This window comes from Malus sylvestris, chromosome 10 (assembly GCF_916048215.2).
Source record: "Malus sylvestris chromosome 10, drMalSylv7.2, whole genome shotgun sequence".
Classification (NCBI taxonomy): domain Eukaryota; kingdom Viridiplantae; phylum Streptophyta; class Magnoliopsida; order Rosales; family Rosaceae; genus Malus; species Malus sylvestris.
This window is the reverse complement of record NC_062269.1, coordinates 27,958,057-27,981,445: the sequence shown is the minus strand read 5'-3', so window position 1 is coordinate 27,981,445 and position 23,389 is coordinate 27,958,057. Positions and strand designations below refer to the sequence as shown.

The 23,389-nt window shown below is 38.1% G+C and overlaps 3 protein-coding genes across 6 annotated transcripts; 2 read left to right on the top strand and 1 right to left on the bottom strand.

The window, feature by feature from the left end:
• Positions 1–6,337: 6,337 nt before the first annotated feature.
• On the top strand, positions 6,338–10,665 carry LOC126586838 (phosphatidylinositol/phosphatidylcholine transfer protein SFH9-like). Its single transcript, XM_050251800.1, has 15 exons — positions 6,338–6,609; positions 6,827–6,877; positions 6,983–7,283; positions 7,376–7,475; positions 7,698–7,964; positions 8,071–8,148; positions 8,231–8,332; positions 8,404–8,453; positions 8,548–8,647; positions 8,743–8,832; positions 8,923–9,021; positions 9,254–9,344; positions 9,464–9,855; positions 9,968–10,042; positions 10,205–10,665. The coding sequence occupies exons 2-15, from the start codon at positions 6,871–6,873 to the stop codon at positions 10,259–10,261; spliced, it is 1,809 nt and encodes a 602-aa protein (XP_050107757.1). The 5' UTR covers positions 6,338–6,609; positions 6,827–6,870; the 3' UTR covers positions 10,262–10,665.
• Positions 10,666–11,270: 605 nt separating this feature from the next.
• Positions 11,271–19,816, bottom strand: LOC126586836 (endoribonuclease Dicer homolog 3a-like). Of its 4 annotated transcripts, XR_007610918.1 has the most exons (25): positions 19,592–19,815; positions 19,267–19,459; positions 18,663–18,776; positions 18,414–18,548; positions 18,057–18,126; positions 17,912–17,976; positions 17,685–17,816; positions 17,430–17,579; positions 17,192–17,321; positions 16,991–17,096; positions 16,716–16,908; positions 16,463–16,623; positions 16,157–16,375; positions 15,811–16,076; positions 15,303–15,571; positions 14,701–15,218; positions 14,532–14,617; positions 14,245–14,462; positions 13,934–14,143; positions 13,303–13,776; positions 12,911–13,186; positions 12,257–12,812; positions 12,052–12,163; positions 11,628–11,973; positions 11,271–11,331 (listed from the first exon to the last, which is right to left on the bottom strand). XR_007610918.1 is itself a non-coding variant. In XM_050251799.1 (24 exons), the coding sequence occupies exons 1-24, from the start codon at positions 19,645–19,647 to the stop codon at positions 11,766–11,768; spliced, it is 4,902 nt and encodes a 1,633-aa protein (XP_050107756.1). In that variant the 5' UTR covers positions 19,648–19,816; the 3' UTR covers positions 11,535–11,765. The 4 variants fall into 4 exon arrangements, 3 of the variants coding, with proteins under 3 accessions (XP_050107756.1, XP_050107754.1, XP_050107755.1); XM_050251799.1 differs by lacking the exon at positions 11,271–11,331 and having other exon boundaries at positions 11,535–11,973; positions 17,445–17,579; positions 19,592–19,816; XM_050251797.1 differs by lacking the exon at positions 11,271–11,331 and having other exon boundaries at positions 11,535–11,973.
• An 888-nt stretch (positions 19,817–20,704) lies between these two features.
• Positions 20,705–22,979, top strand: LOC126585514 (trihelix transcription factor ENAP2-like). The gene is made up of 2 exons (XM_050249966.1): positions 20,705–21,839; positions 22,323–22,979. Exon 1 carries the CDS (start codon positions 20,973–20,975, stop codon positions 21,804–21,806), a length of 834 nt encoding a protein of 277 aa, XP_050105923.1. The 5' UTR covers positions 20,705–20,972; the 3' UTR covers positions 21,807–21,839; positions 22,323–22,979.
• The last annotated feature ends 410 nt before the right edge of the window (positions 22,980–23,389 follow it).

The following is a 23,389-nucleotide window of genomic DNA, read 5'->3' as shown; positions in this document are numbered from 1 at the left end:
TAATGGGGAGGTGGGTTTGGGATTAATTGGTTTCTGGTTTTGGGGGTTGCGGGTAAAGCTTTCAGGTTTTTTTATTTTTTATTTTTTTATTATTAATATTTAGAAGATTAGATTTTAAAAAAATTAAAAAATTATTATTTTTGTCACGTGGCAGCCTCATCAGCACAAATGTGGCAGCCACGTCAGCATTTAACAGACTAATGGATGGAAAATCTAACGGAGGTGTTATTTTGAAATAAAATGGTACTGGATGTATGAAAGTGAAATGTTTTAAAGTTGTTGTATGAGGTTGTAATTGACCTCAAACCTGAGGGGCTACTATGTAATTTACTCTAAAAAAAATTAAAAACTAAAGATAAGTTAAATCAAAAGAATATGTATAACTTAAATAGATAGGCCACAAACAGACCACAAAAAATTTCGAGTGCAGATGATTTAAACTCATCTGGCCGATGTTCAACTAGTAAAAAAAAAAAGAGTTTCTTTTGTTAAAAAAAAAAAACAGAAGAGTTTCTAGAATTTCAAAAGTGGAAAGGCTACGCACATGAACTTAATTTATTAACCCAGACAAACGAAAGCTAACTTTTTTTAATTCAAAAGGTGTAATCTTTGAATTCTTAGTAGATGTTGGATTATAAGATGATGAGTGATAAAATTGATAATTCCACAAATCATCAAGTACGTGTATCACAATCACTCTAATGAGTTGAAATTGGGAACGCTTGGTTGAGATTATCATCTTTAATGCTTGTGAATTAGGAATGTGGTATATGGAAAGAAGCTCATCTTGCCGTGACTTTTTCCTTGATTCTCAAAATTCCTATCCCTCCATCTCTGCAGGGGCAGAAAACCTATCGATGTCTTGGTTATGGAAGTGTACGGAAAACCTAAAAAAAGAAGTCTAATTTTGTGAGTTATTATTGGGTTTAGTTCACTTTGTTGGGTTAGACCCATTCACTGATTATCCACATTGGCTCTTTTTTAATAGGAAAACTAATTAAAAGAGTTTGAAAACTTTGATTTTTAACAAAAAAAGCAAAATAAAGGGTAAAGTGAATAGTACTAGAATTGATTTTTTTAATATAAAAATGTGATTTTTCGTTAAAGTAAACAGTACCATAAGCTTTTCGTTAAAATTCCCTTTTTTTAGTTGTAATAAATGTCATCCCTTATTTATAGGTTTATCTTTTACACAATTTTAGAATTAAATATTGTTTCTCAATTTTTTTTTCTACCTCCATCATAAGTTAATCGTGTTAACTAATCTATGTTCTTGGTACTATATATATCAGCCTATATAGTATGGATTTATAAGTGTATGGAAGATGAAATATCTTTGAACTATTTTCATGGATGATAGGTGCATTAATTTTTATTTATTTTTCTTAGATACTTCTATCACAGGTTAAATGTATGGCATGTAAATTTCTTTTAATTATTTCCATGAAAGTGGTTAGATTTTCATATTCAAATATTCAAATTAAAAATTTGAGTAAAGATGCATAAATCAAGAAATTTAATTATTAAAGTTGAAAAAGATAAGAAAACTGGACTAATTCCAACAACAGTTAAATTTTTTCTTTGGTAGGTAACTAAGAAACAAACAAGGGTAATGCTACAGAAATAAGCATGTAAATCAACGTTTAAGTAATAATCCAATTATCAACAACCACATCATTTTGTTTGTAAATTTAGTTTAAAAAATTTGATCTCTTTAACATTATCCAACAAGTACAAGTAAGTATGCACAAATTTTCCATGAAAATAGAATCAAATTTGCATAAAAGGAACTTTATTACACAAATGACGCAACAAAAAAAGCAGAGTTGAGAGGCCTTTGTTCCCGCCCCAACCCCCAAAGCGTCGCATCTGATTCTCTCGAATCAGCACCAATTTTGAAGAAACTGAGAGCACCGCGCCTCTCCACGTGTCACATATCACTTGGACGATGACGTGGCTCCCACACAAATACTTCACACCGACGCCGAAACTCCGCCTCCTCATGCGTAGCGTAAACTGTACAGCATCTAATCACACCCGCATCCTCCGTCTCCCGTTAACAAACGGCGCCAACAAACAACAAATTAAAAAAGGGTAGACTCAAGTAAATAAAGGTTTCTTTATGGCCAAATATAAAATAAAGTTTAAACAATGTTTTTTGTTTTTGTTAGTACATCAATATTTTACACTAGAGAGATGGAGAGTTTGGCTAAATCACACAATGGGCAACCTAATTTGGTATCGAATTCGTCATCCAAGAGATTCAAACCTAAGACCTCTCAATTCCAAGCAAAGATGAATACCAACAGACCGTAGTACTGAGTGATTTTTTTTATTGAATAAGATACTTTAAACTTTTTTTGTCAAGTGATAAATTTGTTATATTAAATGTTAGATTAGATAGCAGATAGGGTTTAAACCCGCGCTTAACGCAAAAGCAGCACTCATTTCCACCACTTTGATAGTAAGATAGTGTATAAGATCATCTCCAAATGATATGTTAAAGTTTAAACACAAAATTTAAATTTGAAAGCTTATGTGGCACATTGATATTTTTATAAATTTTGTTCTCCATCCGATATTTCAAATTTAAACTATTATTTATTACGTTATTTATTTTTTATAGTTGTAATTAGTATTTGAAAACAAAAGATAAGTATAAAAATTATGAAAATCATTTATTAATTACTAAAAATATATTTGAAGTTGCTTTCAAATTTGACAGTAACTTCCTCTGCTGTCTTTTTATGTCATGCCACATAGGAATTGACATTTCGGTTGAAAAACACTAGTGATGTCTTTGATTACCGTTATTGCTGAAGTGAACTTTTTGACATCTCTTTTGGAGATGCTTTAAGATATTAAAGTCTATCCAAAATCAAACATGAATATCATGAACTAAAGTTGCGTCTTAATTAAAAGACACGTTGCTCAATTAACATCAGAGGCATAAAACCAAAACAAGGAAGTCTTACAAATATCATTGAATTAATTATAAAGTACAACTTCCAAGAGAGAAGACATCAAGTTATGAAGGCTGATGATGTGGATCTCAATAAAAAATCTTTCTGGAAGAAAATCACTTGGAACAAAACTTCATGACAAGAAAAAAAAAGCGCCACGCAATTTTTATGTTCAACATGAACCAACCTTAACATTACCTTTCACCACCGCTATCACCTCCATGACAGTGGCACTATCAACGAAATCCTCAATGTCAATTCCAAATCTCAGCAAATTGTTAAGACACCTTAAACATTAATCCGAACTTCAAAATCCAAGACATGTTGAATAAAGTCTATAAAATCTCTGGAAAAGAAGATACACCAAAGAAGGAAACTAAGTAAATAGAAAGGAAATTGCTCTAAACAAGTACTACTTGATACTCAATCATCAAAAGAATGTAAAACAACAAATGAACTAATGATCTAAAAACGTTTTTAGCCAAAATAATCTCTGAGATTTGCATAACTTCTTTTTTTGATTTTTGAGTTTGTCCACCATCAATCATTTTGATCATTCCGTGAAAAATCTCTATTAAATAAGGATAAAATAGAAAAAATACCCTCAATTTTTAAAAATTATTTTGGTCCATTGTTTATTAAGCTGAGAGTATTTCTGTCATTGTTGTAAAGAATCTTTCATGAAAGAATTAAAATGATTGATAGTGGATAAACTCATGGACTATTTCAATTGATTTTAAATTTGAAGGACCAAAATGAGGAATGTCAATCTCAAAGACAATATTGGCTAAAAAGCCAAAACAAATGCAAATGAACAATCAAAGAAAAATGATACTGTGAACACGGAAATTTCCTGAAACGAAAGAGACAAGAACGAACGTGCACAAACAAATATTTGTATTTTTGATGATTTTGGGTTACAATCTCTCTCTATTTTGATCCTCTGATTCAATCTCCGTAAGGTATTGATTTGTGGATGTTTCCTTGATCCAAGGGCCGTCGAGGCTTGATCTTGGATGAACTGTTGGAAGTTTCTTCAAGGGGCCGTGGGCTTGATCTTTGAAGGTGGATTTGAGCGGATCTTCAAAGGGGCTTTTGGGCTTGATCTTTGAAGAACAGTGACGAACGGATCTCCAAGGGCTTTTGGGCTTGATCTTGAAGAACAGTGATGAACGGATCTTCAAGGGCTTTTGGGCTTGATCTTGAAGAACGGTTGGATGTGTGGATTTGTCGACGTTGTTGATCCAAAGGGCCGTTGGGGCTTGATCTTGGATGAACGGATGATGAACGATGGTGCTTTCTTCAAGGGCCGTCGGGGCTTGATCTTGAATTGGTGGATGGTTGATCCAAGGGGCCGTTGGGGCTTGATCTTGGAAGAACGATGAACGAAGAACGAGGAACACTTTCTTCAAGGGCCGTCGGGGCTTGATCTTGAATTGGTGGATGATTGTTGATCCAAAGGGCCGTTGGGGCTTGATCTTAGGATGAACGATGAACGAAGAACGCTTTCTTGATTCTTCGGGAACCTGGATGCTTGAGAGCTTCGGAGTTTCAGAGCTTCAGAGCTTCAAGAGTTTTGTCTAATGATTTTGGTCCCCCTTAAATGAATGAAATGGGCTTGTATTTGTAGAATTTTCCAAGGCCTAATTTTGAATATAATATCCCAGATGAAATAAGTCGTTTCTGCCAGATGTTGACACGTGTCCTATTTGATGACTTTTCCAATTCATTTCAATTTTCGTTGAGTCACACGCTACGTGTAAAATTTATGTAATACATGAGCGTTGACACTTTGATTTATCGGTCAACATTTATTTACCGAAATTTCGATGTCTACAGATACAACCCAAACAAAATAATCCTAAAAGATATTAGTACCTTAACACTTCAAACAAACAAAGACCAACTTATTTGGGAAAACATTTCCAGAAATAAAAATATTAACTGTTTTGCAAAAATCAATATTGAATTTGTGAAGGCAGAAATTAATAAAACGTGCCCCAAGACAGAAAAAAGTTCTTCTCCAACATAGTTAAAAGTTGAAAAAATTACCACTTAGTATTATTGTGCTACGGTCTAATGATATTTCTCTTCATTTGTAAGTAAAAAGTGTTAGATTCGATTCTCGCCAAAGACAAATTTGAATCACATTATTGTTAGCCCATTGTAAGGCTAAGCTCAGTCCTCTCATCTTTAAGTGTAGAAAATATCGTTTGCTAAAAAAAAGTTGGAAAAATTAAACACTTTTAAATTGTTGGAATTCAAAAAAAAAACAAAAAGAAGTTCTTCTTCGACCCTTACAGTTTTGTTAAATTATTTGTAGCAATTTAAGAGTAACCACTTAATTGCAGACATGAATTTATTTATGTTAAATGAAATATCTCTTGTATAAAAAGAGAACAAAACTTAATTATGTCGTTTTTATTGGGATAATTAGCTCATAAATGATATATGTGACACTTCAGTAAAATTTTTTTTTTTTTTTTGTAAATTTAACACTGCCACACCAACGCATATGCTTCTTTCGTGCTTGTTTCATTAAAAAGTGACAAAATTAAATTATTCTTAAATTGACAATCTACAAAATTAATTTTTTTGAGTTGAGTCTACATGTACCAAAGTGGAATTTTACGAAAATACTGAAATCATATTTTGGCAATTATTAAAATCGTACTTGCCTTAACAAATTACTAAAATTGAAACATGAGTCTAGGTTAGAGCAATGTGTTCTCACCTGTTTACATCTGTTCATTCAAGTTTTAGTTAAATTTAGTGTAAACTATACTATCGTATGTAAAACAAATATTACCAAAATTATAAGTCTTTATTACTAAGTCATAGTACTAAGTGACAAACAAAAATTGAAAATTGTATTAAGAAAATAATTGAGAATTGAAAGAAAAAAAAATGTAAAAACTAAAAAGAAGCACTGCACAGTATATTGATATTACCAAAATTATAAGTCTTTATTACTAAGTCATAGTACTAAGTGACAAACAAAAATTGAAAATTGTATTAAGAAAATAATTGAGAATTGAAAGAAAAAAAAAATGTAAAAACTAAAAAGAAGCACTGCACAGTATATTGATATTCCTCTTCACTTATAAATTATTCATTTCCACTTAAAAGTGAGAGGTCTTAAGTTCAATTATAACTAAAGGTGAATTTGAACCACATTATTGAAGTCATATTTTACGGTTAAATCCACCTATTGTTTGTCAAAAAAAAAAAAAAAACAGATGACGGAGTTAAACGGCCGTTGTACGATACATCTTGTTCAACTAACGCTTTTGACAACGACATGCCTCTCTCTCTCTCTTCCTCTGCGCTTCCGCTACGTTCCTTCTGTTGTCTCAGCTCTCTCTCTCTCTCTCTCTCTCTCTCCCCCCTTCCTCTGACAGTTCGCTGCTTAGAGAGAGAAACAATTAAGAAAATAAAATGCCATCATAATCCAAAAGCAACCTCCATTTAGCTTTCTCTTCCTCTCTCTTTCATCACCTGTTATTTCACAGAGAGAGAGGCAGCATAAACAATTCAATTCAGTTCCATTCTTTCCGAAATTCTCCGCCACGTGTGCGCTCGGTTCCATGCGCTTCGCCTGCAATTTGCCGTTCCGCTTCCGATTCAATCACCTGATCAGCTTACGGTACGAATGCAAACTTGAAATTTTGACATTTTTTCTCGGCTTTGAATTTTCGTTTCTGGATTCTGGTTTTCAATCCGTTTCCCGGTTTTATCGGAGATTTTGCTAAAATCTTGGTAGATTTAGTCGTTTTCTTGACCTATTGAGTATTTTCTAAGAAATTTCGGATTTTATTCGTAAATTTGATTTTCTCTGTTTTTGCTCTTCTTATTCGATGCAGAATGTAATCCGAGCTCGAGCTGTTATCCGATTCGATTAGCAGCAATGCCAGGTACATTATTCCGATTCCTCAATGAGATTCTCTACAAAAATCGGATCTTAATTTTATTTTTGATCCAAAATTTTCATTTTTCTGCATTTTGATATGTAATTTTAGGAGAAGTAGTTTCGTTGCAAGAAGACGAAAAGTCCAGAACTTTTGATTTCGAAACCTCCCAGGCCGAGAGGCGGAGGCCTCGGAGCAGATCTCTTAAGAAAAGAACTTCAAATGCTTCCTTGAGATTGACAAACACTCTTAGAAAGCGCGGAAAGCGTGTGGCCAATTGCCGCTACGCTTCGATTTCAATCGAAGATGCTCGGGATGCTGAGGAGGAAGAAGCTGTGATTACGCTTCGCGAGGCATTGGTTGCTAAAGATATGCTTCCGGCTCAATTTGATGATTATCATACAATGCTGAGGTGATTGACTCGTTGCAGTGATAGTGTTTATTTTTTATTGTCCTTTTAGCGTTTTGGATTCGATTACTAACAGCTAGGCATTGTTTATGCAGATTTTTGAAGGCGAGGAAATTTGACATTGATAAATCTCTTCAAATGTGGGCCGAAATGCTCAACTGGAGGAGAGAGTTTGGAGTAGAATCTATTGTGAAGGTATAATGTTATTAAGAGTACTTCGAAGGACAACTGATACATGTATAATGCCTGTATATCTTTTACTATTCCATTTTCATTTGATAAAGAATGAAACTTTTGTTAGTAATTTTTAAAGATTACAGAATATCGAACAAGAGGAACTTTTTAATGCCTGTTTTGTCGGACATTTCATTTCATTCACAGGATTCTAATAGAGGTGTTATAATGATAAATTTATAGGATTTCGTGTACAGTGAATATGAAGAGGTTCAGCGTTTTTATCCTCATGCTTATCATGGGGTAGACAAGGCAGGACGGCCTGTTTATATTGAAAGACTTGGAAAAGTTGAACCTAGCAAGCTAATGAATGTCACCACAGTGGAACGGTTTCTAAAATATCATGCCCAGGGTTTTGAGAAGGCTTTTGCTGAGAAATTCCCGGCATGTTCTATTGTGGCCAAAAGGCATATAGATTCAACGACTGCTATACTAGATGTCCAAGGGATGGTAACTTCCTAACTCACAAATGGGTTTATTCAGTTCTATGCATCATGTGTATTTTTAGCAATAACTACACTTTTTCCTGTTTTTTATTATCATTATTATCATGCAGAACTGGATGAGCTTTGGCAAGGTTGCGCTTGACCTTGTTATTCGCATTCAGAAAATGGACGGCGATAACTATCCTGAGGTGGATTTAATATTATCTGAAACCAACTTATAATATTAATGAAATGGTTTTTATTCATTTCTGATACTAGCTCATTCTCCAGACGTTAAATCAAATGTTTGTGGTAAATGCTGGTAACGGATTCAAGCTACTTTGGAACACAGCAAAAGGGTTTCTTGACCCAAGGACTACTGGAAAGATACATGTATGTGGATATTTTTCATTTGTTACTTTCATTTTGAAGGTCCTATGGACTACTAATAAGTTCTTCTGCAGGTCTTAGGCAACAGATTTCAAAACAAGCTTTTGGAAATCATAGACTCAAGGTTGGGACTTCTTACTATTTGATAAATTAATTCGATTTGAAACTTTTTTGGTTTGTGTTTCAAAACTTATTGTAGCAACTTTTTCTTTAAACAGTCAACTTCCGGATTTCCTTGGGGGAACTTGCTCGTGTCCAAATGAAGGCGGGTGCCTTAGGTCTGAGAAGGGACCCTGGAATGATCCAGAAATAATGAAAGTACGGTTCAAGTGGATTTAACAGTTTTGAATTAATAGGCCGAATATTAGGTGGTTTTCTTGTCGGTTCCATACTCATTTGACTTCTTTTTGCAGCTGGTACACGTTGCAGAAGCAATGTACTTGAGAAAAATCAAAAGTTCTTCTGATGGCGATGATTTTGGAATCAAGCTGCTTACCTCTAAGGTGACTTGAAGCCAAACCTTCAATGGATACTGATCTTTATGACCTTTTACTCATGTATCATATTTCACATATCTTGGGTTTACTTTGCAGACAACAGATAGTAAAATAGTATCTGCAGCTGAGTCGGGATCAGAAATGAGGTCGAGTACTTCTGCCTTCATGCAGCTATCAAAGTCTCAATCTGACGAAGTAAATTTTCTGAAGTTCTCTTTCTTGGGTGTCTTATCCTTTGACTTCACTACTGACTACATCTCTAATAGCTATTTTATTTATAGCATCTATATATCTAGCCAAAATTAAAGATATTACTTACTATTTTGGTCCTTCATGTAATTTTTGAATTCCTCATAGACCAAAAATGATAAAATATCAATTAATTTCTAACTCTTTCGTCCTCTATATTTTGTCTGATTTGTCTCAGGAGAGGGCAACTGACTCTGCATCTCCCTGCAACCTAGTTGAATCAGGCAGTGCTGCGGCAAGAATGGAAGTTGCTAATTCAAGTTTAACAAGTAGGTGATCGTCGGTCATTTATCAAGCTGCTTATGTTTACTCGTAACGTAGTGGCAGCTTGCTTTTCATGCCTCAGACTTGGAAGTTTCTTATTCAAGTTTAACTTGTTTTTTGACAGGTGATTCACCCATGAACTTCACCCTGACAAGGTCGCTGAAGACATCCATTCCACATGTAGCAAGTTTAACCATTCACTTCATACTCAAAATATTAACAGGCATATGTCTGATATTCCCAATGTTAGGGAGGATATTTGCAGCATGTTATTCAGAGAGCCGCTTAAAAACACCATGCAAACCTCCGCCACTTGAAAATTCAAGCTCTCAGGAACAACAGTATTCACAGGGAGTAGATGTAGACCCTCTCTGGCAGAGACTGCAGCAATTAGAAGTATTGGTTACCAATTTGATAAACAAACCTATTAAAATTCCTCAAGAGAAAGAAGACATGCTTCACGAATCTTTAAGTCGCATTAAATCTATAGAGTACGACTTACAGAAGACAAAGAAAGTAAGTCAACCATCTTTCTTGAAATCATAGGTTATTCTGAAGTGTGTACCAATAAGGTTTCCTGTTTCCGTCGTATAGAGTCAGCTACTAAATCCAAGATCTTTTCTTTCAGGCATTGTTTGCAACCGCATCAAAACAAGTGGAGCTTGCTGAGTCGCTGGAAAGTTTTAAGGAGGACAGCTTAACTGTAAGTTCCTAGAACCTTTAGTAATAAAATTGAACATTGTTTATAAGGCGGTTAAATTTGGAGCCTCTTTTTACTATTATGCGGTTGGCTAGAAATCATGACTCGTTGATGTCACTAGCACAACATGGATGTGCCACTAATATCAGGCTTTCTCGATTGCAGGGATCAAACTCATGTTGGCCAAGAAGTTACAGTTATAACCACGACCCGGGAAGATGAAGGCCAGTTTCTTGGGACAAGGGCCTACTGATATTGCCGGCCAACAATGCCTGTTGACTCACAAATGCAAATATTACCACATCTGAGTTGTGCTGAGCCAATTTTAAGGGGTTTGTCATTTAAGGTGACTGATATCTTCCGTAGCACGTTGATACAATCATCTCTATTTAATCTCTATTTCCCGTGCCAGTTTTTTTGTAGTTGGCGATTGATAGTAGTTATCAAGAGAAGGGAGAGTAGAGAGAATAAGCTATAAAGCTGATGATCGGGGTCACAGCGAAGAAAAGCGTGTTTAGAACCTGCTTGGTGTTTATGTACATAGCTTTCTTCCCCCTTTTCATTGTGACTGATAAAGTATTATACTTGACCTTCTCAATTTTTATACCAATACAAATTTTACTAAAGCAGAGTTTACCTCGACAATGTCTATTGATTCTGGACATTATTTGCTAACTATATAGGGTTGGGCACTTTAGTGGCCTTACCGACCAACGTAACTGGAATTGGTTGGGTTGGGTTGGCTGTAAGCTCTATACATCTATTTTCGTGTAGAAAACTGACTACCCGTCCAATAGATGGATTGGGTTAGGTTGAAGTATTAATAACTGTCGGAACTGTTTTTTGTCCCACATCGGACAGAGGGAGAAGAGAAGAGTACTTTAAATAGAATTACCCTACTCTAACTAAAACTGAGGCCTTTTATGATAAAACCCCACACTTGAGGATTGTGCGGGTGGTTAAGTGGGAATAGTATCGGTGTTGTTGGAGTGGGCCCTCGGCCCATCGACTTGAAAAATTCCACATGGTATTAGAGCCAGGGGACGGGCCCGTACTGCCACGTGATTGGGTGGGTCCCTGTTTGGCCCCATGCGATGGGTGAGCCCCCGTTGGCTCCACGTGGTTGCTGATGTGGATTTCCACGTGTGACCCATAAAATGGGGTCTCATGTGCGGAGGAGTGTTGGAACCCCATTTTGTCCCATATTGGACAGAGGGAGAAGAGAAGAGTATTTTAAATAGAATTACCCCACTCTAACTATAACCGAGGCCTTTTGTAATAAAACCCCACACCTTGGGGACACTATCGGTGTTGTTGGAGTGGACCCTCGGCCCGTCGACTTGAAAAATTCCACACGATTGAAACCCACCCACCTAAATAGCAAACAATTCTTAAACATATATGTTTATTACATAGATACATGCATAAAATCTAGTAGTTACTTAAAATAATGAATTTCAAATATCAAGCAACAAACAAAGATCCTACAACACAATTCACATAATTTAGGTCTAATATGACATGTTTTGTGGATTATACACTTTAGGAATAAAAAACAAAGTAAACCATGGAACCCGTCCAACCCAACCTTGTCTTAGAATTGTTCAGGTGGGTTGGTTTGACCATTTTCTTGGATGGAAATGAGTTTCAATAGTACCAACTCGAGCCTATTGGGTTGACCAATGGGTTGAAGTCCAACCTAACCAACCCAGCCATTTCCCACCCCTCAAGAGCACCCAATTGTAAGTTTTCCCTGTCGTTGAAGCTTGTAAAGCAGGGCAACTACTGCAGAGTCATATGAACTCTTCTTATCAGCTCTAGGATCTCCTCTGCATACAACAGTCCCATAGTTTGGTATCTGCAAACTTATTTCCGATGCGTAGCTGTTGAAACCGATTCTCTTTTCAGAGCCCTCACCAAATTCGATTGGAGTTCTGCAGGAGGAAGACACTAGTTAGTTTAGCCCCTAAGAAAAGGAAACAATTAAGTGCGGTTTGGTTGATTCGAATCACCTCGATTTATGCTCTGTTGTTTTGAATGTAGGCATTGGCCACTGCATTCTCTTACACAGCTCAAAGAGAGAAGCCCGCGCTGCTCCTTTCCTCGTGCTGATCGAAGCTATAGCTGCACACAAGAATGAATAGCATGTAAATGAAAATGGGAGAAAATAATGATAACCGCGAGCAGCGGAATAGGTTGATTCATTTGTTCACTAACCATGTAAACTTGGGGTTACAATGTTGTGACTGTAGATTTTGTTAGGACCAAAATTGGTCGGGGTAGGACCTGTTCTCGACTCTGCATATGGTGATTCGATTCGATTGATCGACTCTAAAGAATGAGTATCATTCAGTTGGCTGCAGTGTTCAATCTCCATGCCTTCGGAAGAGAGCTCATCTACACGGTCAGGATCAAGTTTTCTCCTTTTAAACACTGAATGGCAACCCTGGAGCTCCTTCAACAGTTGACGAGCTGCTTTCTGTTTAGCAGCTTTCTTGCTCCGATCGTACCCATTCCCAACCAAAAGACCATCTTCCAGCTGCAAAGTCATTTCCACATGCTCCAATGAATCCTCTTTAGTACAATTTTCTTTCACAAAGTACCCGAGAGAACCACATAACTCGGTCAATTCACGCAGCGGATGTAATTGCAGAGTGGAAGGGGTCACGATCGGAGATAATAGCGGTTTAAACACCCTCCATACTTTGTTAAGATCGAGATTGCTGTCCATGTATATAGCCCCAGCTATGCTTTCCACCATGTCCCCAAGAGCCTGCATTAAACAAGTCGTGGTTATTAACAAAACTTGACGTTAACACAGAGCAGCTAACTGTTTAGAAGTTTAAGTCGAATAAGGCCTAAGAGGCGTACTTTAGGGCCTTTTACGTCTTCAAGTAGGCTGGTGGTGTTAAGAGCTTCAGCAGTACACAACTTCTCATACTCTGTGATATGATTCAGAAGTAACCCGGAGCAATGTTGAAGATGTGGGTGAAGTTTCTTTCTCACGGCAGCTCGGGCAAAGTTTTCGTTACAAACGGCAGCTGATCGCAAGTCTGTCAACCATCCCGGATTAATAGTTGTGTGGCTATCATAGAGATACTGTGTGATTAGCACATCCAACACAGAGTCGCCAAGAAACTCGAGCCTCTGTCAAATTATTCAAGTAGAAAAATGAGCTATTGTATGAATTTCTGTGTACTAGAAAAAAAAAATGGGAACAAACTAAGGGGACTCAAAATCTGCAGAAAAGATCAAGTTCAAACCTGGTAACAGTAGCTAGCACCTAGTTTTTGCTCAGAGGCATGTGTTATGGCCTCCTGTAACAAACCCTTAACCGAAAATTGGTAGTCAAGCTTCAACTCCAAGGCAGCGATGTCATCATGTTTTGGGTAGTAAGATCGGAGGGAAGCCCTCGTAATGGCTTCAGTGGCTAATGAGGGTTCAAAATCAGAATCAATACCAAGCCACTTCATCACATGTAGTGCAGCAAACAGTCCTTTGCCGACATAGTAGGCTCCTATGAGGGCCTCAACACAATCTGCTATGGTTTTCGAGTTCATCCATCTATGGCCACTATCGCAGAATTTTCCGACCTTTACCGCTTCTACAGTTTGAAATCTGCTGTCCAAAGGCACTTCTAAGGCGTCCACTCCGCATTTACACGGATCAGGGAATCTAGACAGCTGCCCTGGAGCTGCCCAACGGCGTGGTTCAAATGCGCTGTCACGTATATATCCCTGTCAAACACATAAAAAAGATTTGTTTTTGTGTGAGTACCTTGATGCCTAAGTTACAGACTTCAATGCAAGTTCATGTGTTTTTAGGATCTTCCAACACTTTGATATATTTATACGAAAACAAATTATAGCTTCAAATATCGAATGCATCTGATACCTGTATCTTTCGTTGGATTCCTAGTTTATGCAGGTTGGAGTTGCATATTACCCTTGTACGCCGAGCTGTTAGTTGTCCTTCATGTTTCTCAGGATATCTGAGAAAAAGGTAGGAGCTCACAGCATACTTGAGAACTGAATCTCCGAGCAACTCCAAACGTTCCAATGAGAAATCTTCACAACACCTAAGTGTTGTGAGTGCTTCCAGAATCTAAACACAAAGTCTTTGTATTAGATATAGTTATAGTGATGCAATGGAAGTTGGATGAAGAACGAATTACATCGACATTAAAGAAGGATAGTAGAACTAACCAATGAACTTGATATTTTAAAGTTGTTAGTTTGGCCATTGATCTCTTCCCTGAGCTGGCTAGCTAGCATTAGTGACTCCAGCCGGTGCATTACTGACGGTAACAAGTAACATGATCGTAGAACATCCACCTGAAAATCAATACTGACTAGGATCTCGGGAGGCATACGAACATGAGCTTGTTCCTTGATTACTCGACCGTCTTGTGATGAAGCACCTGCTGATTTAGGAATATGCTTATACTGTACATGACGAAACTGTAAAACAAAGATCCGAACACAAAACATACCTTCGGCACCAAGCAAGTTATGCGGATTATGACTTTGCTTTAACCGCAGCAAAGGCTGTCCGGGATAAACAAGTGAAATCCCATACCTGAACATGCTCGTGCTATGAGAAAGTTGTGAAAGAAAAAAATTGATAAATCTAACACAGCACGGGGATTGCATATCGCATACTTCGTTTTGAAGTGCTGAGCATAACTGTATGTCGATGATGCATCATCAATATTTTCCTCCGAAGAACTTTCTGCAGATTTTCCATGGACAACTTCGATGATTGAATAGATACGTCCCGTGTGAATAGCCAATACTAGCATATCTTGGAGATTATCGGCATCAATTGAACTATTAGCAAAATGGATATGATTCGAAGCCTTCGACTGTGTCATGGATGAACCAGTCCTAGAAAGTGGCAACTCGCTGTGATCACCATTAAAACACTTGGAATGCGTGGAGTATTGTTTCTTCAAAAATTCTACCACATTAACAGAAGAACTGATCCCTCTCCAGTTCACTTTTGAAGTGTCCAATGTGTCAACGGGTAAAAGCAAATACATATATGCTGAGTTCCAGAGTGATTTTGTTTCTGTCTGGAGTAAAAATTCTCGCGTTGTCCCTTCTGATTCTCCCCCAAAAAACAATCTCCCAAACACACCATTAAAGAAAAATTCTTGAAAGCGCTTGGCTTGCGTTACCTGGTTAGAAAATAGGCAGCATAGAATTACAGAAAGTGGTTTAAATAACAAGAAGAAACTATTGAAATGTGATAGCAATCTTACCTGCTCTGCACTCAGATAACATTTTCCACATGAAGAGACCGAAGATTTAACCATCCTTGAGACGAGTTGAAGATCCATTTCGATATTTCCCACATCATCATCGAGTTTTGACTCAATTAGTAGAACAAATCCTGAATATGTCTCATCAACGATACTACACGAGAAATCAAACTTATAGGCCTCAAAAACAGTATCAAGTTTTTCTCCCCAAGTTCCACATAATGCCCGGATGGATGTTGTGCCGTGTAATTCCTTTCTTTTCGTTGTTCCTTACAAAAGTAAAACTGAAATCAGAAATGTTGGCACTTCAAGGGGAACATACTTAAAAGAAAGATTTGGAAGGAGTTGCCGATACAAAAAACGCCATTGGTCACTAATTTTCACTCTCAAATGTTATAAAGAAATTAGAATCATAAATATAGCTGAACTAGACTACGTCCAACCAGCAACAATGCTAAATGGTTACCCCTTCGAAAAATTAGGTCTATAAATTTATACACACACATACCTGCACCAGCAGATAACTCTCTTCTTTCTGGAATTAGATCATCTTCTAAGGGCTCTTGGACAAGCGGGAGAAGATGATCATCCAAGGCTCCCATTTCATGGAGTTTTTTACAAGCTTCCAAGCACACTAGCTGCTTGGACAAATGCGTGTTGCTGCTCAGTGGACCGACCGTTGTTAGAAAAGCTGCATTTGGGGGTAATGTTATTCTACACTGGTACAACCCTTCAGAAATTTCGAAGTCAAAAGTTGGTTTCGGAGTAAAGTACCTACATTTTGTAACAACCAGTTAGGAAATACAGAAAGCTGCTTAATAGAACTTGTGATTGACAAGGCAAAATATCCATACCTATCTCCCGGGAGCTTTTCGCAGTATCGATATATAAGACTGACACTTGAATCCGTTGTAACTGATGCTCCAGTAACTTTTGCACGATACGATTTTGTTTCCTCAAAACAACAAGCTTTTAAGGTGCACACTTCAGGATCTCTGTTTCTAGATGTATCTGTCATCGAATGTTCGCTCCTGATGATGTCGAACATTTGATCTATTTGCTTCTTGTTGCTCCTGTAAAATATCTGTCAAAACTCAAACTCCAAAAAATATTCTGACTTGCAATCACTTTTATATGAAACTACAAAAAGAAGCCTTCACCTTTCAAGCATTAGGATATATTGGGAGTCATTTTTTCGACCTCTTCCCCGGGACTGGATATAACTACGAACTGTCTTGGGCAAGTCAAAACGAATCACACAGGAACAGTTTGCAACATGTATTCCCTCCTCAACTACATCCGTAGCGAACAACAGATTGACCTGATCATAGAAATGTTTCTTCACTGATTTTGTGGTTTTCTAACACCAAAGCTTCGTATAAATTGAAATCAATGATGTGAAAGATTAGGTACCTTCCCGGAGCAAAAGGATTCCATAGTTTCCTTTTGCAGCTTCGGTGATAGCGCATCAGCTGATCCGTTACTTCCAGTCACGTATGAAACCGTCAAGTGAGATAAGCACCGCACTTTCTTAACATATATTTCAATCACTTTCGCTGTAATAATTCGCTCTACGAAAATGAGGCATTGAACTTTGCTACCGGTTCTGCAATGGCAAAGGACTTCAATAAATTAACTTTATAACAAAATTAATTCATATGGACTTGGCCACGAGTAGTTTTACTTACCCAAATGACTGGAAAATTTGAAGAAGTTCGTATAACTTTGGAGATATGAAACCCAAATCGCACGCCTTTGTATAGTCAGACTCAAAGTTTGCATGAAGTTCGCAGCCTAAGCAGTGCGAAGGAAGTAATATCAATTAGAAATAAGTATCAATCCAATGCGACCAATCGAAATGTGAGAAAAAAACTTGCCGATTGGCATACCAGGTTGAAGAAATCCGGCAATCATAAGCAAGACTTCATCGAGAAAAATTTTCAAATACGAAGAACATTCTCTATAGAACTGGCACTCTTCTTCGGCATCAGGGACATTCTCTAGGCAAACTTTGACAGCCTATAAAAAGTGGTAACACCAAACAGATCACATTCCTCTTTTCATTTTTCTACCACATTTTAGTTTTCTTCTTTTTTGCTCTTTTGTTTCGACTAAGAACAAGGGTACCTCATATGCACATACAATGCCAAGGTCATCAAGGCAGTACAAGATCTTCATGTGGTCATTGTGTAACCGCTTTCGCAACATCTTTATCTTGTCACTGATGTCTTGGTACTGACTTGGCATTTGCTCTTGCAACTCCAACTCAGAAGCATACTGTCCATGAAATTAAATACCTGTTAGTGTATTCAGAAGTACAGTAGCTAAGACATAAGTCTAACATACTTTGTGAACGAACGAAATGATACGGCGCAGGACTACCTTCGACAGCAAGGCTTCCATCTTTTCCTTCAGATCCGAATAGGCGGACGGTGCTTGCTTGTAGAACCTACATTTGTGGACTGCTGAGGGAACAAACGTTTCGATTTCAGTCCTGTCTTCTACAGTGTAAACCTACATCGGCACGTCTCAAGATATTTAGACAACAAAATTGTGACCACGTCTAGTAATAAATGGAGAACGATCACAACATGAAAAGCTCAAAATACCTGAGCATCCAACATGCTTTCAAGTGCAGATATTTGATCCTCACAATCCATGGCGGACGAGACACCTGAAATGTGAAAAGATCTCTTGAATATTTTGCATAACAGATTGTAGAACTTCACTAGCTATGAAGCACCAATATCTGACCTTTTCTTATAACGGGGGACGCTGTCATCCCAAAAATCTTTGGCCTGTTCACAGATTGGTGATAAAAATCCTTCAAAACCAAGATATTAGTCACTCAGATGTACTTGAACGAGTTTTTTATATATACATATTACTTTGTAAACTCATGATCTCCTACTCACTAGTGAGCAAGCGATCAACATTGTGTATGTATACGTGTGTATGTGCATCTAATTGCGTCAATGGTGTTTCGCTGCACAATGCAGATGCTCGTTGCCCCTTACGATCGTGGAGTCAACTAGATAGACAATCCACAGACTCTTAAAATTGAAGATTACAAGTAGGAAACCATTACTAAAACTATAATCCGTAAACTACCTTCATTATTTTCGTATAGGGATGATTGCCTGTAGCGCGATGACATTCGTCGAAGATTATCAAGCTAAACATTTCCAAGTTTAAGAAAGCATTCCTCATGGCATCCAAGAGAACCTGTGGTGTCATGACCAGTATCTACAGCATAAGAAAAAAATAAATCAGTGATTAGTTCTAAATCTCGGAAATGATTTGTACAAAAAAAACTGATTAAGCATCGATTACTCGAAAATCGAAGAAAATTAAACTTACATCATGTGTATTAGCTTCTGTTTCCCAACAGCTCCGGGTCCATTCATCCACTCCCTTGGCTCCATAGTACTCTTCCACTTCAAGAGTTGTGGAATTTTTAATAACCTTGTATTGCTGCCAAACAAAATTGAAATTGGTTCAGCAGTTGAATGATAACTCCAATTTTTTCACCGGATCCGTTTGGGACTACTAGAAGCATTTATGTTAGTAAGCACGTATAGTGTTTCATTAGAAACACGTCAAAAAATTCATTGAAAATTGTAGTGGTTTTTGGAGAAGCTAGAAAAACATTACAGAAATTATTTTATAAGTTTTTCTACCAAACTTAGTTAGAAGCACTTCTGAGTGTCAAAAATCGTTTTTAGCCCATTCTAAAATAGTCCCCGCATGCGTCATTTGTGACTACTTGTGTAAGAAGTACTCATGATCATAAGCACTTTGCTAAAAGAACTTTTATTAGAAGAAAAAAATTAAACTTCTATCAAACATTTAAGTTCTCCTTGGAAGATCATCTAGCTAAAAGTGAGGAATAAAGTTGGGACAGTTTTGTACTCAACAAACAAACAAAAACACAGAAAAATAAGAAGTGAATCAAAGTTTTTACTTGAGTGACAAGATAAACTGTCGGAGCCAAGAAAATGATCAACTTTTTAACTCCAGAGGAGGGGATGATACTCATCATCTCCTCAGCAACGTGCTTGATGAGCATCACAGCTATCATCGTCTTCCCAGCTCCTGTTTCCAGCACCGCAATCGTGTTCTTCCGCTTTGCAACCTCAAACACTTTCACTTGGTACCTATTTAAAAAAAAACACACACACACAAACTTTCTGTGTTACAAACAAAAGATTCAAAGTTGCAAACTTTACAAACAAACAAAAAAAGGTAAGAAAACTAGAAGAAAACAAAAAAAACTCAAGAAAGAAAACCTTCTAGGGATGAACTGATTAAGAACAGTGGGCTCCATGATACCATTAGACTCCATGTTCTTAAAGCTTGAAGGTTTTTTCTGCTCTCTCTCTTCTGGAGATTCTTCTGATGAGAGAGAAAGTGAGAGCTTCGGTTTGAAGGTTGTGAAACAAATAGAAGGAGAGAGGGAGAAAGATGGATTATTTCTTTTGGCTTTGGAATGGCTTAGAATTAAATGAAGGTTGCTACTTCGTGTATTGCTGGGACTTGCTCTGAAAGCTGTACTCTCTGACTCTCTGGCTAGTGTGCAGAACGCATGCTTAAATGCAACCAGTGTGAGTGGTTCCCACACTGTACCCCAAGAAAAGGAGCAATTTTATCATATTTCGGGAACATAACTTGGTACATCAAGGATCATAGTACAAGTTGTTGAAAATAAAAAATTTCAAGTATTCAACCACTTATATTAAACCCTTAATGTACCGAATAATGTTTATGCTGCACCGAAATATCTCTCCAAGGAGGAACCCTTAGAGATATGTATTAATTTTTTCAAATTTTTTGGCATGTTTTTTTTTGTACGTATATATGTATGTATGTAATTCCAACTATTTTGTGAATGGGGACAAAATGAAGGAATGAGCATGTCAAGAGAACATGGGCAAGTGACCCTTTGTCACAGTGATGAAAAGAAATTGAGCCCCTTGCATGACATCATGAGTTTGAACTCCGTCGTTAGCAAATATAACACATAATCTAACAAAATCTATCGTTTGATAAAAAAATATTAAGACAACATAGGATGTGATGTTTTCTTGGACCACTACCACGTGTCGTTAATCCAATCCGTCAAATGAGTGAAATAGACGGAAAAATCAACCTAGTTGACGAATTAGTATAAAGTGAAAGCAAAACAAAACTATAAGAATGAAAAATGCTACAAGAGAGTTATAACGTAATTGGAAATCAAATTAACTAGGAGACTATATGTCGTTCGTTGTAACAAAAAATAAGAGTGTTAAAGTCATTCGTTGTAACATTAAAAACAATAAACAATTGTTGTTGAGTAATGAGAAAAAAGACGTGCCGGGGATAAAAGCGTACAAACTGTGAAAACGTTAAAAACGGGCAAACAAAAGCCCAACTAGTTTCCTGCTTCTTCCAACTCTTTTAAACTCCAAAACCGGGTTCGGATCCATTGACTTCAACTCTAAACTCCTCCAACCCACTACTGGGCCCCACCCACAAATCCACCCCAACAAGTCCCCCCCAACGGCCCAACCATCACCACCACCGCCACCGCCACCACCAACCTCCACAGCTCTCAAACAAAAAACCCCCAATTCCCCCAAACCCTAACCCCAAAATTCCAAATCTCCAGCCCTAACCACCCCCACAGCAATGTCCACCCCACCCCCGCCCTCGCCCCCGGCCTCCCCCACGGCCTCAGTCTCCGCCTCGCTCACACCCTCCGCCAAGAAGCCCCAGCCTCTGCCGTGGACCCACGAGGAGACGGTGCAGCTGATCCGGGCCTACCAGGAGAAGTGGTACGCGCTGAGGAGGGGACAGCTGAAGTCGAGCCAGTGGGAGGAGGTGGCGGTGACCGTGGCGGCTCGGTGCGGCTACGAGTACGGCGAGCCGTCGAAATCCTCCACGCAGTGCCGCCACAAGATGGAGAAGCTCCGGCAGCGACACCGCGGCGTTAAGAAGCGCCTAGGCCAGCGGACCAAGTCCGGTTGGCCCTTCTTCGAGCTCATGGAGCAGATGGAGCGCGGGCCCATGCCCATCTCGGCCATGCCAATGGGGGAGATGCCACATCAGCAAGAGGAAGAAGAGCGTGATTATCACGGCGGTGGCGATGACGAAGACGATGAGGAGAACTCCAACAGGGTCCGGAGCATTGAGTACATCCTGCGGAGGCCGACGTTTGTGAACAGATTTTCCGGAAAAGACCCGTTTTTGCAGGGACCGGCGGCGTTAAAGAGGGGGAGAGAGGCGGTGGACGACGGAGATGTGGTGGAGCCGGCGCAGCAAAAGGGGAGGGAGATGGTGGAATTAGCAGACGAGATGAGGGCATTCGCCCAGCAGTTGATCGGGGTTGAGAACAGGAGGATGGAGATGATGAAGGAAACGGAGAGGTGTAGAATGGAGATGGAGAAGAAGAGGATGAGCATGATCCTGCAGTCACAGCAGAAGATTATTGACTCCATTAACACAGCTTTCGGCAGCACCTGATGATGAATTTCATCAACCTAATTCGTTTCCAAGGTAGATTTTCGATTTTCGATTTGAGTATAATGTTATGGTTCTTGGGTTCGTTGTTGAATTGGATTTGTATAGTTGACAGTTGAAGCCCAGAATGTATGCGTAGTGTCATAGAGTTCCAAGTTTAATTTGTTAAGGATTCAATCTCTCTCTCACTCTCTCTCTCTCTCGTAATGTTAGTTTTCCTTTTCTTTTTTTCGGATGAACGGATTCGTATTATCAGCTAAGCTTAATATGTGTTTTGATTAAAACTTAAAGTTTTCAAACCATTTTCATTAGTTTTTCTTTTGAATTATGGATAATGTTTGCTAATAATTCTGTGATTATGGATATTAATATGATGGATGAATGTCATCAAAGTATAGAATTTGCTTTCTTAAATCTCACATTCTATTTTACGCGAGTATAATCTGTATTCTAGATTTATCTAGCTTAACCGCATTCTTTTGTTTTCTTTTGTAATTTGTTATTTATTCTTTGTAATAGATCCTCTAACTTGAATTACAAAGAGGAGGATTCGAACTTGAGTATAGAGGCGAAGCACATCATCTTTCCGTTGGATAGGTGCTACGTTGGTTGCAAAAAGAAATTCTGTCATTTTGGTGTTTGAGGGAGAAGACAGTGCAAGGTTCACCGCCACATGTGGCGTCATGTGCCAATAATGCAAGGACGTGTTAATTTCTTTTACACGTCCTTGTGTTATTAGCTAAGATGCAGTGAATTAGTATCATACAAGTTGTTCAGGAAAAAAACTTAGTACGTCCTTTCTACTGCATTGAGTAGTTTGTTTTTTTCTAAAAGGATCCTCACCGGATACTTTTCCTAGGGATCCTAAGGATCCCGTGATCATGACCTTTCATCGTACATCGTGTGATCAGAAATCATTTTAAAAATTAAATATAAATAATATCTAATAAAAATTAACCGTACGATCTACGATGAACGATCACAATCACAGGATCCCTAGAAGAATGATCAGGCGAGGATCCTTTTCCCTTTTTGTATTTTATCAGCGTGAGGTCCTCTGAAAAAACTTAATGTTAGGGGTGAAGTAATTGATTTGTACTTCATCTTCAACGCATTGGTTAATGGTTGAAGATTGTTAAAACTTGCACTGAGAAACTCTTTATGGCACTGCCATCATATGTCAGTCTGCTCTTAACTTCCGGTGGCAAATCCTTCACAATGTTCCGAATGCATGGACCTACCGTCTCTTCGGGGCAAGCACCCGAATGGCGGTTACTTCTGCCCGTCAAGATTTCCTCTGCACACCCTGGGCTCCGATCGGATTGAGTACTAACCGAGATTTGAACGCATCGGGATTGAATTCTGAATGATGAGTAGTGCAATGTCCGTTAACCAACGTTTTCCTTTCGCTTTCTTTGTTTTTTCACTACGACCACGATCTCCAAAAATTAAGAACTGTGGCTTTGATCCCTCACAACACAGCATTTCGATGAAAGAAGACGATCACTAAATCATACCAAACGACATAACAGTCCTGTCTGAATTTGTTGGTGAAGCACTTCCACTCCCTGCGCCAACCCTGCCCG